The sequence below is a fragment of the Lynx canadensis genome, chromosome B2 (assembly GCF_007474595.2).
Source record: "Lynx canadensis isolate LIC74 chromosome B2, mLynCan4.pri.v2, whole genome shotgun sequence".
In the NCBI taxonomy this organism is placed as follows: domain Eukaryota; kingdom Metazoa; phylum Chordata; class Mammalia; order Carnivora; family Felidae; genus Lynx; species Lynx canadensis.
This window is the reverse complement of record NC_044307.1, coordinates 8390584-8408235: the sequence shown is the minus strand read 5'-3', so window position 1 is coordinate 8408235 and position 17652 is coordinate 8390584. Positions and strand designations below refer to the sequence as shown.

General features: G+C 40.4%; 1 protein-coding gene across 5 annotated transcripts in view; it reads left to right on the top strand.

The window, feature by feature from the left end:
* The window catches only part of CDKAL1 (CDK5 regulatory subunit associated protein 1 like 1), a 714482-nt gene that overhangs the window by 393779 nt on the left and 303051 nt on the right, over positions 1-17652 (top strand). For all 5 annotated transcript variants that reach the window (XM_030314751.1, XM_030314750.1, XM_030314749.1 and 2 more), the window contains one exon: positions 9010-9176. In XM_030314751.1, coding sequence (XP_030170611.1) covers positions 9010-9176 — 167 coding nt within the window. The remainder of the gene's footprint in view (positions 1-9009; positions 9177-17652) is intronic.

Here is a 17652-nt window from a genome sequence, read left to right as displayed (position 1 = left end):
TATTGTAATAAATATTAAAATCATGCTTTATTAATAGCACCTACAAGTGTTTATAGTGCTTTCTTTTTCGAAATTTTAAATCGAAGAGGTAGCTGATCATTACATCTTTGCTATATGGGGTGTGTATCAGCTCTTCCTACTCTGATTATTCTTTTCTCCTTAAGGCACAACTACCAGCTTCTCCACAAAACTTTCAAACTTTTAAATACTTTTCTGTCATAGAATTGCCCCTTACTCTTTCATTACGTAGAAATGGTGCTCACCACCCCCACCTCCCCACCCACCCTTTTTCACTTTCTCTTCACCAGAAAAAAAAAAAAAATACCCGATCTCGATGACATCAGACCTGGAAAGGGCACACTTAAAACACTTACAAGAATATTTTAACTAACCCAGTTGCCAATTATAGTAGCTGAAAAGAGCCAAACTGATCTGAATTATGCTATTTATCATTATAGTTACTTGGTGTGTGGTTAGTAGATTCTTGAGGGTGAGCCTATTTTTTTCTTTAATTAAGGAGAAATGAATTCTTCCTTTCCTTTTCCTGCCTCGTAAGAGAGGATTTTATCTTACTTATTCTTGTTTGTCCTTCCTTCTGAAATTGTAGCAATGATTCAAACTCTGAAGACTGTCTGAGTTTGTGGCACATGTTGGTTTGTTGGACATTAGTGTAAGTGATGCAGAATGAGGGCTCCTTCGTGATACTTCAACTCTGTTGAAGGGAGAAGAAACAGGAGAAGAGATAGGATACTGACACCACTTCCTTTCCATCCAGGTGCTACCAACTAAAAAGAAAAGGTGTGTTATGGTCTCAGATTCCTTTTACTTGTTTCTATTTAAATTTGTGAGTCTGATTTCATGCATTTTGGTCAATTGTAATTCTCCCTCCAAAAAAAAAAAAAGTGAAAGAAAGGAATTTCTTTTAGACAGACTGGACATTGACATTATCTGTTATTCCTTTTCTTATTTCTTCTTATATACCAAATATAGAGATTTGAGAATGCTGAAATGGCACTGAATATTCATGCGCTTAAACATGAGAATATCTTAAAACACAGAGTTATTGAGAGCTCTCACTAGCAAGTATAATATACATATTGCATATTCATTGCGTATGACAGTGAATAGGTTATCAACATGTAATTTTTGCCTCCTTAGCTCTGCTCTGTGAGCTTGAACCTCTTGCAAGAACTTATGTCACCACTGGCTCCCATCTTATAATTCTTTTTCACCACGAACACCTCACTGTGCCACCACGTCACCCCAACCACACTGACCTCTTTGTGGTTCCTTGGGAACTATAAACATGCCGAGGCTGGATCTTATATTCTCTCTGCTTCAAATGCCCTTCCTCCAGAAAGCTGATGCACGTGGCGTACTTAACTACCTTCGTTCATTCAGGTTGCATGTCCTCTCGAGTCTTCCTCAGCTGTTCCTTGTCAAAAGTAGTAATGTCCTGTCCCAACCAGTCTATCATTCATTCTTTTTTTTTTTTTTTTAATTTTTTTTATTTATTTTTGGGACAGAGAGAGACAGAGCATGAACGGGGGAGGGGCAGAGAGAGAGGGAGACACAGAATCAGAAGCAGGCTCCAGGCTCTGAGCCATCAGCCCAGAGCCTGACGCGGGGCTCGAACTCACGGACCGCGAGATCGTGACCTGGCTGAAGTCGGACGCTTAACCGACTGCGCCACCCAGGCGCCCCTTTATCATTCATTCTTTATCCTGCTTTCAAACACCTTGTAGCACTTACTTGTACTTGACAATGTATTATTTATCTTTTAGTTTGTGGTATCTCACTTGAATATATGTCGTGAGGTCAGAGACCTTGTCTTAAGATCTAGAAGAGTGTCTGGCACATAATACTACTCAACAAATACTTGCTACAAGAATGAATGAATGAATGAATGAGTGAATGGTGTTTTACTTGTATAAGACCTAGATACACACCTGATGCACCTTCAAACTGAATATAAGAATGTGCTGGAACATAGAAACCTATATATGCTGTTTAAGTACTTGAAATTATTAATTCATGAGTTGTGTCTTCAAAGTCAAATTTCCCTTATTGTAACTACAGAAATTCAGGTCCTATTTGTAGATTTGGTCCTTCTGAGAAGGACCTTTAGGACCCTAAAACATTAGTCATAAAAATTCTGCCCTTTTACAATTTAAGTTCTGTTTGCCTTTCATTCTGTAATTGAGTTCACTGACCCAAAAAACGCAAAATGCTTTGCTTCTAGTTTCCTTTATGCTCTAAACTATTCTGTAATTCGTTAACTTAGTCTTGGAGTCTAGGTAAATTTCTATCCACCGCCCCGATCACCTGATATTAATGTTTTCTGAGAACAAGATATTGTGTTGTAGGCATCTAGTTATTCTCTTTTTCTCTTCTTCCCACTTCCTTCCGTGTCTGTAATGTTTGTACTGTTGGGAGTTGAGCCTGTTGTGATTTTTTTTTTTTTAGAGGCAATATAATATCTCCCCGCATATCCTGCTAGAATATCAGAGGGCCCATCCATAGACACCGTGGTCTGTATTCCCTCCAGGGGTATTAGAAAAGCCCATATATGGAACATAACATTGTGGTATTAACAGGATAAACTTAATCTGCCTCTATGAGGCTTATTGCCAGTTTTGGAGCCTGGGGAGTCAGATGCCTTGTTTTCAGAAAGCGTGTCATCCTTTTGTGGTGTTCAGTTTGTTTTTAGCTTTCCATTATTTCCAGATTCTTACAGAAGTATGAAAATAAACAGGGTTCTCTCTGATTGTGACCTTTCAAAAGAAAGAAAACAGGTGTTTTTGTGTAGTGACAACATTATCAATTTGTGTTGACAACTTCTTTTCTGTGTAGCACTGTAATCACAGAGGTCATGATGCTCTGGAAATACTCTGTTAGCTCTTGTTATTAAAGCAATAAAAAAGATAATTTTAAAGTTTAATTGTTTCATGGATAACTGATCTATCTGAACTTACCTATGTGGGAAGTCTCACATCTAAGTAAAAAAATAGTTTGTATTTACTTGCAGTGCTGTCTAGCTATCATGATAGGATTATAGGGAACTTTTAAAAAAAAAGTTTATTTATTTTGAGAGAGAGAAAGAGAGCTCTTGTGCATGTGTGCGTGAGTGGGGGAGGGCGGAACGAGAGGGTTAGCGAGATTCCCAAGCAGGCTCTGCATGGTCAGTGCAGAGCCAGACACGGGGCTCCATCCCATGAACCGTGAGATCACGACCTGAGCCTAAATCAAGAGTCGGAAGCTTAACCCAGTGAGCCATCCAGGCGCCCTGATAATAGGGCTCTTTAATCAAGACTACTAATCTTAGGTGAAGTTAAGAGACCGTGCAACGAACTTCACCACATTCAAGCTGCATTTCTGTATTGTCCAAAGAAAATTTAATCTGGCATTTCCTTAATGCTTGATACAGAACCTAGTATACTCCTTTGCATGAGGTCTATGTGTGTATATACATGAATATTCATATATATATATATATATATATATATATATGTTTATGTATGTATATGGAACCAAAATTTATTGAGTGCTTCCTATGTGCCATGCACTCTAGTAGGTTCTAGGCATCTGTGTATTAGTAAGATTTTTGCACCTCTTCCTGGAGATGCCTATATCCTCTCAAGGAAACAAACAAATCAGTCCTTATAATGCATCGTGATACAAAATTTTGCACCAGATGCTTGGGAGCACAGGAGAGGAGCTTCTAAATTAGTCTGGGTGATCAAGAAAATTTCCCGTAAGACTGTATTCATTATGCAAAGAAGACTGGAAGACATTTTAGACAGAGGGAACAGCATGTGCTGAAGCACAGAGGCCTGAGCTGCAGGGCTCGCACAAAGAAATACAGGTGACTCAGTTCTGTTACAGTGGGAGCTGTCCAGCGTTCGGTTGGCCAAGAGCAGTGTGATTGTGTCGTGATTATGAAGGAGAATGTTCTTGGTCTTAGAAGATACATGGTGACATATTTAGATGTAAAGTGTCACAGTGTCTGCACCTAGTTCTCAGGGAGAAAACAAAAACCATGGGGTTTGTCCATGAGGAGAGCGGGAAGGGTGGGGAGCTCACCAATGTGGCAAAATGTTCCTGAGTCTGAGTGAAGGAGGTGCAGGTAGTAGATGTACTAACTCGATGTACTACTACTCTTAAAACTTTTCCGTAAATGTAACGTTGTTCAAAATAAAAAAGTAGCAGAAAACACCTTCGTGTCACTGGTAACTTTTTAAGTTTGCAAAAGTAGTATACACAGTGATATAGTTGAAGAATTAGGTAATTAATACCTGTTTTTTATGGTGGCCTATTCATTGGGTCTTTAATGGTGATACATCATTGTTATATAAAAGATAGACATGTTATGGTGTTGTCTTTAATAATCTTGTTTTTCATTTTTATTTATGTATTTTCTTACTGAAAAGGAAACCCAAAGCCCTTGAGCATCGAAGGGACCAAACAAATTATAGTGTCTAATTGGCTATGAAATGAATAGGTTAACTAGGTATGAGGCTGCCTATGTATATTTTTATTTCAAAACATCACCTTTGAGGACATTTCCATGACCCTTCAAATGCTTAAACAGAGGGTCCTATTTATTTCTGAATTTTCTAAGATTTGCTTTAAGAAGAAAGAACCCATAACAATCTAATTAATATGCCCTGTCACCCTTAAAAGAGAGCATCAGCAGTTAAGAGCAGAGAATTGAGTACATATGAAATAAATACAACATAATGTATGTTTAATTCATTGTCCACGTTAGCCTTTGAAGATGGAGATGAAGTAGGGGAGGAATTGAAAGGAGGGAAAAGGCCAAGCTCGTAATGTAGGGAACAGGACAGAAGGGGAGAGAGCACGCGTTTCTGAGGAAGAAACACGGAGCAGACTTTGAGGTGACTTGTTTTTGCTTTTTTATTTAACTTTCGACCCTGTTAATCACTGTTTACAGTTTTCCTGTTTCTGTAGTCCTTACTTTTGGAGACTCTCCTCCCAGTGGAATAAATGAGATTTATTTGTATGGTAGAGATTTTCGCCGACCATAAGATAGGAGCCACTGGAGAACAAAAATCGCTTCTCCGATCAGATGAAGTCAGTCTTCACCCATATTTTCATTTCTTACAATGGAGCTTATACACTGGACCAGTTATAATGAGTCATAATGTTTTGAAATTGAGTTTTGGCAAAGTTTGATTTTTCTAAAAGGGTTTTCTTTGTTGTGAGACTCTTTTATTGAGCGTATTATCTTTCTTTTACTGTTAACCTCTTATGTCTTCTCCATTTTCGGTCCTCTGCCATCTCAGATTACTGTGGCGCAGAGATCAAAATTCCGCTGTGGTGGTGGCTCTCCATTCGAGGGGGGAGAAACAACAACAATCCTATGTGTTTCAACTATAGACTCATCAGGAGTTACTTGGGTAGAATGATAATGGATTCTAATAACTAGACTTCTTAAAGGATTTTCCCTGGTGAGACGCATTTCATTTCTTCCTAGTATTTGCTCTTTTTTCCCCAGAAGTAACAACCACAAAAGGATGGTGGATGATCTGAAGAACCTAACGTTCATTAGAAAAGGCAGAAGGAATAATTTAAGGAAAACAAACAAAAATCGAGATAGATGAACAGTTTTAGGAAAAAGTAAAATTTCTCCTCGATGCTTATAAAAAGCTAATTTCTGTCTCCCACTTTTCCACCTACCACTTTCTTTTTTTGTGTGTATTTATTTTTACAGGCCTGGGAGTTTTTACTGGGCCTTTACTTTTCTTATCTCCGTTCTTCCTGCTTGCGTCTCTTTTTTATTTTCACATGTTTGTGTTTCTGACATGTATTCATCAAAGTCCCTGCTGCAGTGCAGACTGGGCCTATCTCATTGGGGCTGACATCATCCTCACTTGGAGCCAGCCCAGTATGCCTCTCATTCTGGTTTCTGAGGCTGTGTTCTTTGGCGCCCCACCCCCTCTGCCTCCACCCCCACCGATAGGCACGTATGTGAAGTTCCCAGGGTGTCTGTTCATGTCCCCTTGCCAGCTCCTGGATAATAGCCAGCGTTAGATCACAGAAGTTTGATGATGAACCCTTATCTGCCCTGAGCCTGAATGGATGCTGGGCACATAGTGGGTAAGGGCCTAATAAATGTTTGATAGACCAATAAAGAAATGAACGTGGAAAGGAGTATAGCTCGTAACTGAAGTCCTTACGGAATGAAGCTGTTTAGGCGAGCCCTGCTGTCCATAAGTGTAGCCAATTAAGTGTGCAGACAGAAGCGTGCATGTGTCCCCGTATCCATTAGTGATCGCAGACTGCAGCCTTCATTCTCCCTCGTGAATTCCTGTGCAAGCTGGCCTGGCAGGAACCGCTTGCACAGGGAGCAGTCCACATGACTGCCCAGAGACAAGGATGTCAGGCCGGGGATCCTGCTTCACCTTTAGTGGGAAATGACTTTCTGAATCCTCACATCTTGAAGGATCAGAACTCATTAGAATTCTTGAAATGTAACCTTGTGAAATCGGACTTTCTCACTTCGATTAAGAGCAGAATCATCTTTGACAAATGTCTGGATCGAACTGGCAAGGCCCAGCCCTCCCAAAGTCCAGGCATCTCCCGTTTTGCACATGTTCTCTCATTGTGTGTTGAACCAGGTTGCTGTTACAGAGAGCATTTTAGCAGCCTTGATCTTGGAGACATCAAGACCATTATTCCTGTTGTTGCTGATTTAGTGTTACAGCTGCTTCCTCTTTATGTGATTTAATTTGAAGTTTCAGCCCACCAGGGGGCTATTGGTCCCCACCTATGCGGCTTTAAGAGCTGGCTGCTGTTTTCTGCATGGATGTTATTTCCATTCCTATTCATAGTGATTTTCCCCCTTCTATATTCATCTAGCAACAGCAAGGCACTGTTCCAGGAACTCGCTCTCTCTACATAAGGCGTAACACGGAGCCATTTGGATGGAAAAATTATAAATTAAAATTATTCTGTTCATTTTAAAATATTCATATTGTGTTGCTCAAGTGCCAGTAACTGGAAAATCATGGATAATGTCCTGTTTTTATAACCTCTTTCAGAGTGTTTTAAAATCCGTTTATGTTGTTACTTAGCCATGTCTTTCCCTGGAGTGGATTTTGTGATAAGATTAAAAACAAACAAGCAAAAAAAAAAAAGGTTGTAGGAGTCCAGTGGCTGATGGCATATGTGATATTAAAATAAAGATGATTCCACTAATTGCAACCCCTCATTCTTTTAAAAATAAAAGGGAAAATTGACTCCCATGTGCAGAGAATATTTATACAACTGTCAGACTACACAAAGGTAGCCTGTGAACACGGCAGAATGTTTCTTTTGAAGAGAAAACCTTTTATTAAATGATTAAAACTAAGCAAATGTTTATTGATTTCTGGAACTGCACATTTATGTTTAAGTAAAGAAAACCCATATATTCCTAGCACTACTGATTTGCAAATACTGAAAACATCTCCAACTTTTAAAATAGAGTTGGGCTTTTTGGTTTTTGGTGGGTTTTTTTTTGTTTGTTTTTTGTTTTTGATACCTCCTGTTCTCTATGCTAAGTTATTGATTCTTTAATTTCAGGAAAGTACAATTTTATTTCTTTTCTTGTATTTTCTGTGTTGTGTGGGTGTGAATGAGGATGTGCCTGTCTCAGAAAGATAGACAAATAGAGAAAAGTGAACATGTTTTTATATGGTTTGGCTAGCGTTTTGTTTTGTTTTGTTTTGTTTTTACAAAGTAAATCTATCTCTTACCTTAAGGAAAGAATAGTTATTGGAGATCTCAACTTCATGTCTATCTGTCCATTTCTGTGGAACGCATTAAAGAGAGGGAAGATCTTTACTCTTTCCTGTAAGTTTGTAAGTTCACATTTACCTAAAAGCCGTGTGTCTTATTTTTTGTTGCTCTTGGCTCGGAGTATTTAAATGTATTTTTGAAATTCTTCTCTTCCATCAGCTAGAGACAATTTAAGTGATAATTTGAAGGCTCTTTCTAGACATTTATATTTTCGGGTCAGGCTGTAGTATTTCTGGGCCTTGTGTATGTGCTGAGGTATGTTCTGAAGCAACAAATCACTTTAGCATGAGCAAATTTCACAGGGCTATTTGACTGTTGGTCTTAGCTTTGTGAGAATCGCTTGGCCTTTTAAAATAGGCTAATCCTTTAATCGAATATGCTTTCAGAAAGGTTCTGAAAACCTGGGTGGCTCCTGCTAACTCTGTTTTATTCATTTTAAATAATACTAGGTTATCCAGATGTATTTCTTTTTGATTTGGGGGAGGATGTTACTGCAGGCCATAATATTTGAAGTCGGGATTCTTTATAGTAACGATGACAACAAAACATATATACATTGTCCACATTCTCCTCAAGTCTGATTGATGGAAAATAGGATGCCAGCTGTCAGTAAACAGGTTTTTCGACCCAAATACTTAGTTTATACAGCAACCAACTTCTTTGAACGCAGCAATGCAGTGCACTCCATTCTTAATTGAATAAAGAAAACAAATCAGAATAGTTACTGCAGGAGAAATGGATTATCTCATAATTAATAATATGTGAGTTAAACCTGAACCACACTTGACGTTTTTCTTTGGGCTGGTCACAGACTGATTAGTGAGTTCAGTCCTGCTAGTGCCCATTCTGTAGAGTGACTGTTTCAGTTCCAAGGCTTACGGTGCTCCATAAAATAGGTGTCCATTGTGATGGGATTGTAGCTCTCGTCCTGATCAAAGTGCTTTGGAGGAAGCGCGGTTGAACTGATTGGCTGTGAATGTTAATCACTCCATAGGACGCACTGATAATTTACAGCCTTGTTGTAACTCTCTGGTGTTCAGAAAATGAACTTAATAACCCAGTGCCACCACGGGGTAAGCTGCTTTTTCTCTGCAGTTGAATACCCAGACTGCCTGCATAATGGTGTTGAGTAATACTGCATTAAAAAGAGTGAGCAGCTGTATGATGAAGGAAACAGATTTGTTAATTATCTCCTTTGATTCACAGAGGGCGTCTGTGAGATATGGTTGACCAGTGAAGACACGGGGGCTTATGGCAGAGACATTGGCACCAATCTCCCCGCACTGCTGTGGAAACTGGTCGAAGTGATCCCTCGGGGAGCAATGCTGAGGCTTGGCATGACGAATCCCCCCTATATTTTAGAGCATCTGGAGGTAAGGAGAAGCACCCATTTCCATGCTGACACAGACACGAACCAGTCCAGACAATGTGGCGGCATCAGCATCATCACATGGGTTACATTGAAAACCTCTTGCACGTTTTTTGTTTGTTTTTTTTTTTTTTGTAGTCCCACATTACTAAGAATGAGTTGAGAATTTCAAGTCCTCTTCTTTGTCAGTCTGCACACCCCGTTTTTGCTCGGCTTCTCCAGCACTTGCCATCTTGTCAAAGTTCTTTGTTTCTTCTTTGCAGCTCTTCAGTCTTCCATCGCATAAATTTGCCTCGGTTCCCCCACTCGGTACCCCGGCCTGGTTCTGGGGTGCTAATACGTTGCATTAATGCCACAACCTGTCGAAACACGTTATCCGAGCTGCTGTTAGGCACATCAGGAAGGCGACTGGGCTGGAAGTCTGAGGATGTTTTAAATCTCCTCCCTTTGTCTGGAGATAGTGAAGGGATGGAATAGAAACAAAGAGCGACAGAGTTTGGTGTTCTTTCCCTTGATTCTTTTGTGGTCACTGTGGAAAAATAAGGGGTTGGGGTCATGGGGGACACCTGGGTTCACTTGTATCCCTTCCCCGGGTCAGGTGCTCACCCTCAAGGAGCTTACCGTTAAGCTGGAAAAATGGGCATATGTACTGCTAGGTCGTATCTCAATGACAAACGCCACGGTAAATATGAGCAAGAAACACGGACAGGCAAACAATCATTTAAATGAAAAAGTACATGCTAGGATCCATGACGGCTGTTTGAGAAATAAAATAATTATATCGGACCCAGAGTTATGGATAAGAAATCTAATAACTGCTGTAGGAAAATCATGTGCAAAGTATAGAAACAAGTCACTTATATTTTTATCGGTTGTGTTCTTTGCAGTTAGTTTGTACAGAAAAATAACATTCCAAAAATCTAAAAGCAAGTATGGCTGCTGAAATTTGATGCATAAATCCCAATGAATATTCAGTGATTCAAAAGATTGTTTTCTGTTGATTTGATTCGAAGCCTATACTTGTTGAAGTTGTGCTTAAAGAGCCTCCCTAATACCGAGAATGTGTTTTAGAAATTCTGAAAACAGATTTGGTAGCAGTCTGATTGTTAATTATAAATATTTAATGAAGAAATTTAGCAATTTCAATTTTGTTATTCACATATTTCTAGCCATATCTTTCTAGTAAAGGTATATGATTTATAGGTTAACTTTGGTACTTTGGACAGTGTGGGACAGTTAAGATTTGCTACTTAAAGATAAATTGCAGGCATGTCAATTTATACGTAACCCTTTGACTCAACACTTGAAAAAAAGCAAGTGGCTCTCTATAAAAATCAAACAGGTAACAGCTGTAGCAATAAGTGTGAGGTTTGCAGTAAATGTGAGGTATACACCAAGCGATACGCTAGATGTGTGCATTAAGGAGAGTCTCATCAAGAATTAAGGGAACCATAGTAGCTACAATCAGGGAAGTTCATGCATGAGGGGGGATATCATGTATTGGCTCCGAGATGACTAAATAAAGTACCTCTTGGAATAAATTCAGTACTTTAATTAATTTCAAGGTTGCAGAAAGGAACGGTACATTTATGGCAAATCCTAGTGCTCGATATCTAAAGTAGTGCTGTAGTTGATCTCCAGGTAGATGCTCCAGGGCAGTGTCTAAAAATCAACAGGAGGTGCCATGAACATAGCTTTACACTTTACTGGGGAAAACACCAGATGTTTAGTTCATAGATTATAGTTGGAGTGATAACAGGTTCTGATTGTCATGGTGTTTCCTTTTTAAAATTCTTGTCATGGGTGCCTGGGTGGCACAGTTGGTTAAGCATCTGACTTTGGCTCAGGTCATGATCTCATAGTTGGTGAGTTCAAGCCCCGTGTCAGGCTCAGTGCTGGCAGCTCAGAGCCTGGAGCCTGCTTCGGATTCTGTGTCTCCCTCTCTCTCTGCTGCTTCCAGCCCCCTCAAAAAAACAAAACCAGAAACAAAAATGGGGCGCCTGGGTGGCTCAGTTGGTTAAGCGTACAACTTCGGCTCAGGTCATGATCTCACAGCTAATGAGTTGGAGCCTCACGTCAAGCTCTGTGCTGACAGCTCGGAGCCTGGAACCTGCTGTGGATTTTGTCTCTGTCTCTCTCTGCCCCTCCCCCACTCATACTCTGTCTCCCTCTCTCTCTCTCCCTCAAAAATAAACAAACATTAAAACATTTTTTTAAAAGCATTAAAAATAAAATAAAATAAAATAAAATAAAATAAAATAAAATAAAATAAAATAAAATAAAATAAAATTCTTGCTTTAAGTGACCTATAGTGTTGGCCTTCCCTCCTATATTGTCATCTTCACGAGGCAAGGACTTTGTCATATCCATGCCTGGATGTACCCTGTCCAGTGGTGGTTCAATAAGCAAGCAAATAAAGAATGAATAAAGGAATATCCTTCTTCATAAAATAAATGATAGAGCCCACTCTGTAGCCTTGAACTTTCAAGTCTTAACATTCTGGTCAGAAGAGGCCACAGAAGATGGCAAAGTAAATGAACTTCAAGGGTGAAAGTTTATCCCAATGAGAGGCACTCCCTCCCGTGAACATGATAAGCTGGGAGTAACCCAGTCATATTGGAGCACACCAAGGGAGAGAGCAATCCAAAGGAAAATAGAGCAAATGAAACAGAGGTGTGCAAGAATCAAAGACCCATGCCATCTGAAAATAAGAGCTTTCAAAGTCTTCCTTTGACACTTTGACAGGGTCTTTTCACCTTGGCTTTGGTGGTTCTTCTCATCTCCTTGAGTGGGAGAGCCTGGAGCTTGCAGTATTCTCCAAACACATCGTCTATTATGTAACAGGCAAGATAACTGAGCTGCGGAGGCTTCTCAGGCTTCGCAGGGTGAACTAGGACCTCTAGAAGAGGAGGCCAACTTGGTGAGCCTCAGCCCCTGCGGGCCAATACATTGTATGTCCCCATTTTCCTCACGGTAAGCCTGGGGTGCTCTGCTGAAATCACAGAACTTACCTAAAGACAGTTCTCCAAATAAGAAAACAAAGAGAAAACAAGACAAAAGATGGAAACAAAAAATAACACCAGTGAATGACAGACAATGATGTCACTTAAAACTGTGCGGATAAAAGAAACCCACTCTTGAAATAACTACTCAGATGCCTTACTGCCCTGACAGTAACATTTCCTTGAGAATTGTATTTGTAGGACCACGCCTTCTTATGTTTCTGGAAGATGCTTCCTGCTTCAGACTTCAACTGTAGAGCACTTCGCTGGGCTGTTTTCTTTCCCCATTGTTCCGTTTACTTCATATTCTCCTGACTCTTGGGCGATCTTTCTTAAAACCCTTTTTACCAGCTTGCTTGCTTGCTTGCTTGTTGCTTGTTGGTTTAAACAATTTATTTATTTAGACTATTTATTTATTTAAAGAGGAAATCACTTAAGGGAAAATATCAAAGTTTCCATCATTATTTAACAGTATGGTGTGGGGCCGCCTGTGTGGTTAAGTCAGTTGAGCATCCAACTTTGGCTCAGGTCATGACCTCATGGTTCATGGGTTTGAGCCCCGCATAGACTCTCTGCTGTCAGCGTAGAGCGCACTTGGGATCTTCTGTCCCCCTCTCTCTTTGTCCCTCCCTGCTTGCGCGCGCTCTCTCTCTTAAAAATAAATAAACATTAGCGGTACCCGGGTGGCTCAGTTGGTTAAGCATCCTGCTTCAGCTTAGGTCATGATCTCACCATTCATGAGATCAAGCCCCATGTCACGCTCTGTGCTGACAGCTCAGAGCCTAGACCCCGCTTTGGATTCTCTGTCTCCCTCTCTCTCTGTCCCTCCCCTGCTCGCTTTCTTTCTCTCTCTCTCACTCTCTCAAAAATAAACGTTAAAAAAAAATTGTTTTAAATAAATTAAATAAATAAATGAACATTTAAAGAATAATCTTTTGAAAGTGTGGTGTGGAAAAATAGATCTGTTGATATTACTTCTTATTTAGTCTCCATAGGAACAGAAGATGCATATTAGAGTTAGCATAGGGTCCACTTCTAAGGTTTGATCAAGAGTCTAGGGATGCCCCTGGCTCAGTCAGTAGAGCATTCGACTCTTGGTCTTGGGGTCATGAGTTCAAGCCCCACTTTGGATGTGGAGCCTACTTTAAAAGAAGTTTAGTATCATGTGTAACCCTTTATATAATAGATGTTGAATAAATGTGGGTGAATAAAAGGAAGGGAAGGAGAATTCTTAATCCTTAACAGGCAGGCAAGTAGTGATGTGTTGTTTGGAACATCTATAAGCCCTAATTTTAGCTTATTGCTGCCATAAAAAAATAATATGAGATTAATTTTAAACAACGATATAGCAAAGAGATACCTCAAACATATATACATATACATATGTATCTTGGAAAAATACCCTGATTGAAGAAACATAATTATAAGCTTATGTATTACTTACTAAATATAGATATGAGGTCAAAACAATAGATTAAAAAATGGATTGAAATCTATCTCACCTGGTCTTAAAGTCTGCAGTGCCTGTCCATTACCCACAGGATAAAGATACACTGTGCAGCTTGACATACAGCATCCTTAAGATGCCTTCTTCCAGGGCTTCCCCATTGTCTTGACCCCTTAGTACCCTGTGATGCCTCCTGTATACTGTGGGTTTTTCATACTCCTGAAATTTTTACTTTTTCTCATTCCATTCTTACCATGTGATGACAGTTGGTAATAATGAGTTAATCCGGGTCTCCTGGGTGTCTCGGTTGAGTGTCCAACTCTTGATTTCAGCTCAGGTCATGAATCCAGCCCCTTGTCGGGCTCCTTGCTGAGCATGGAGCCCGCTTAGGATCATCTCTCTCTCTCTCTCTCTCTCTCTCTCTCTCTCTCTCTCTCTCTCTCTCTCTCGATCTGTCCCCCCCTGCCTCTCTCCCTCTCTCTCTCTCCCCCCTCCCTCTCCCCCTCCCTGTCTCCCTCTCTCCCTCCCCCTCTGCCCCTCTCTCCTTCTTGCTCATGCTCTCTCTTTCTCTAGAGTAAAATTTTAAAAAATGAGGTAATCAGATGTGCTACTATTTGCTACTGCATGTGCTGGCTAGTATATTGCCCCTATCATGGCAAATAAGAGATATTTTCCCTATGTGTTTTCTTGCTGATTGATATTGCTAAGGTCATAACCCGGGCATATTCTTCTTGAATGAACTCTGACCTTCCAGAAAGCAGTGTGGCTTGTGAATTTGACCCCTCTTGAAACAGCCTATCTTAGTGTTGCCTTCCTGGTTGTCGGGAACCCACAGCTAAGGTATTATAATTCAGACAACATAATACACGTGAACCCAACAGGGCACAATGAGCTCAATGGCGGTGATACAATGGCTACCACTAATCAGACACCAGAAATAGCTGGTGCTTTTTTTCAAGACTGCATAATAATAACATCAGTGCAATTCATCAAGTGCTCGTTATTTTCAAGAAACCACGCTGATTGCCTTATACACATTATCTCTTTACCTTCCTAAAATAAGCTACCTATATAGCTTATTATTGGCCTCAGTTTATCGATTTAAAAGCCAAGTCTTAAAAAGTTTAATTATTGGTCAAATTCTATAAGTAGTTAGCAGCTGAACTGGTTTCTTATCTTGTCTGATTCTAAAATGCTTTCTACCACACTGCATCTTTCACAGAGTCTTTCCAAATGCTTCCCAGATTCCTTCCCTGCTTTGTCGGACTCTGTCCAACGCATCTCTGAGGGCACACAGCATGGTGCTCTCCGATGATGATGACTTATTTACATGCAAATCCAACAAAACTGTTGTCCTTTTTGGGGAGAGGCTGCCTTGTTCACGTGTTTGCTCTTCAGTGCCTGTGATAACATGCACCCAATGAACGTGTGCTGAATGGTGTGGTGCCTCCACACGTTCCTTGACTGCACGTCTCACGTCTGTTGAAGTATCTTCATATCCGTGCAGAGCATCTAGTTTTAGAAGACTTTGTGGATGGTTGTTACCTGTGTGCCTCACTTAACGTAATGTCACTTTTCTGTGAGGGGGTACTAGATGGTGAGGGAGAATCCATCTCGGGTGCATTTTATTTCTTTGCCCTGCTAAGAGATCAGAATGTTAGGTAAGCTCTTTAGAACTACCTGGAGCAGATGAGCTCACTGTATGATTACTGAGTTTGTAGACTATCTACCTCTTAGCTTCTTCTCCTTCCTGCGTCTTCCCTTTCACTCATTTTTTCTAATCTCCATCAGAGAAGTCCGCAGTGGATGGTCAAGGAAGAGAAATTAAAATCAGGCAATTTGTCTTGTTTTTCATTATATGGGTTGGCTGCTAAGGAAAAGATGTGAAAGCTGTTGACTGGTAAGGAATCTATGGATTTTATTTATCTAAGCTATTCTGGTTCTCCCTGGGTTAGGAATAATTTATTTATTTTTTTTTAATTTTTTTTTTAATGTTTATTTATTTTTGAGACAGAGAGAGACAGAGCATGAACGGGGGAGGGGCAGAGAGAGAGGGAGACACAGAATCAGAAGCAGGCTCCAGGCTCTGAGCCATCAGCCCAGAGCCCGACGCGGGGCTCGAACTCGCGGACCGCGAGATCGTGACCTGAGCTGAAGTCGGACGCTTAACCGACTGAGCCACCCAGGCGCCCCAATAATTTAAAATAACCTTAAGATTCCTGTATGTCTTGGGGCGCCTGGGTGGTGCAGTCGGTTAAGCGTCCGACTTCAGCCAGGTCACGATCTCGCGGTCCGTGAGTTCGAGCCCCGCGTCAGGCTCTGGGCTGATGGCTCGGAGCCTGGAGCCTGTTTCCGATTCTGTGTCTCCCTCTCTCTCTGCCCCTCCCCCGTTCATGCTCTGTCTCTCTCTGTCCCAAAAATAAATAAAAAACGTTGAAAAAAAAAAAAAAAGATTCCTGTATGTCTTAAAATTGTATCAGACTTTTAGTACATCACTTACAGCCTGGTCCAGAGAGGGTAAGTTGATGACTCTGGAGTGCAGATGCTTGTTATTAAGGACTTTCCTACGTTCAAAGTATGAACACATCAAGCTACTTATTCTTCCATTTATATTATTCTGTAAAACATCGCTAAAAATACAGTTACATTCACAGGATACTATCCTACCTTTTATTATTCTTCAGTTACAATGTGTAGATTTTTAAAAGATTTACATTTGGTGTATTTATGTTATTTAATTACAATGTTATATTATGTAAGATATATCATAAATAAGTGATATTTAAAATGTTGCATCCGTGTTTGGTTGAGAAGTCTTGTAATCACTAACAAATCTGTTTTCTGCTACCCTTGATTTTTGTATATTTACTTCTACTTCAATGATCTTATTAGTCTAACCTAATTGTATATTTATCAGAATTAATTTATCTGGTAAAAGACAGTAAATATGCCACATAGTAATTTATGAACATTAATTAACATGTTTGGCCTGGCAGACTTTTTAAAAATGCCTCCTAGTTTCAAAATAATGTAGCAAGCTCAGTACTTGATGTATTTCTGTTTCATCAAAGCAGAGCAGAATTTCCAAACTGAAGTCAGTAATTCACATGGGGACCATTAAAGTTATTTTTCCTTAAGGCTTATGCTTTTCAACATAATAGAAAAATATGCAAATAGACTTTGTGCAGTTGTATCAAGATATTTCCCCCCTTTGACAAATGGAAGGACAGGCTAGATGATTTGTTTTGAGCAAGGAAATGGAAAGGAGAAATCTATTTCTGCCATCCACAGTTAGCTTTGGGACGTCAGTGTGCAGTTTGATCTGACTGTTGACACCCGTTTTCTGGCCAGTTATAATCATCGGCACTTTACTTCATTCCTAACCTGGCTTTTGCGAATTTCAAGAGGTCAGTGACACCTCTGAAACTGGAAGCCAAAGTTTGTTTCTGTCTGAAAATCTGGGGGTGGGGGGTGGGGAAACTGCATTAAAAATACTAAAGGGATTCATATCCAGAATAAAAAGTCGATCTGGCTTCCCCTGGAGCCTAATTCAGAGAGCCCCTCTGCAGGGGAAGATAAGGATGGAGGGCAGGCCCCAGCTCCCTTTGCCGAAGGACTTGACCACTTGTGATAGAAGATGAAATTAACTTGCTGCTCTGCATAACCGTGATGGCGGGCCCCTCCCTACTTCCAGTTCTGTAGCCTCCGGGACATGCTGGGTCTGCACATCGGCAGAGTTTCAGTTGGGCTTCAGACACTTCCATCTCTGCCCACACCTGTGTCCCAGCCTGTTCGTTCCTGCGATCCTCATTTGTTCCCGCGCCAGGTTTCAGCCTCGTAGCTCCAGGCCTGTGTAAGAAGCCTAAGCTTTTCTTGAACCCAGCAGCCCCTCAGAAAAATTTCCATAGTTTATTGCTTCTTACTACAGTCTCAGTCTATAATATTCCGTCTGGGTGATTAAGCCTCACAATTACATGCAGACCCAAGGACCCAGAAAAGAAATGAACTTGTAAATAGATAGACGTGATCTC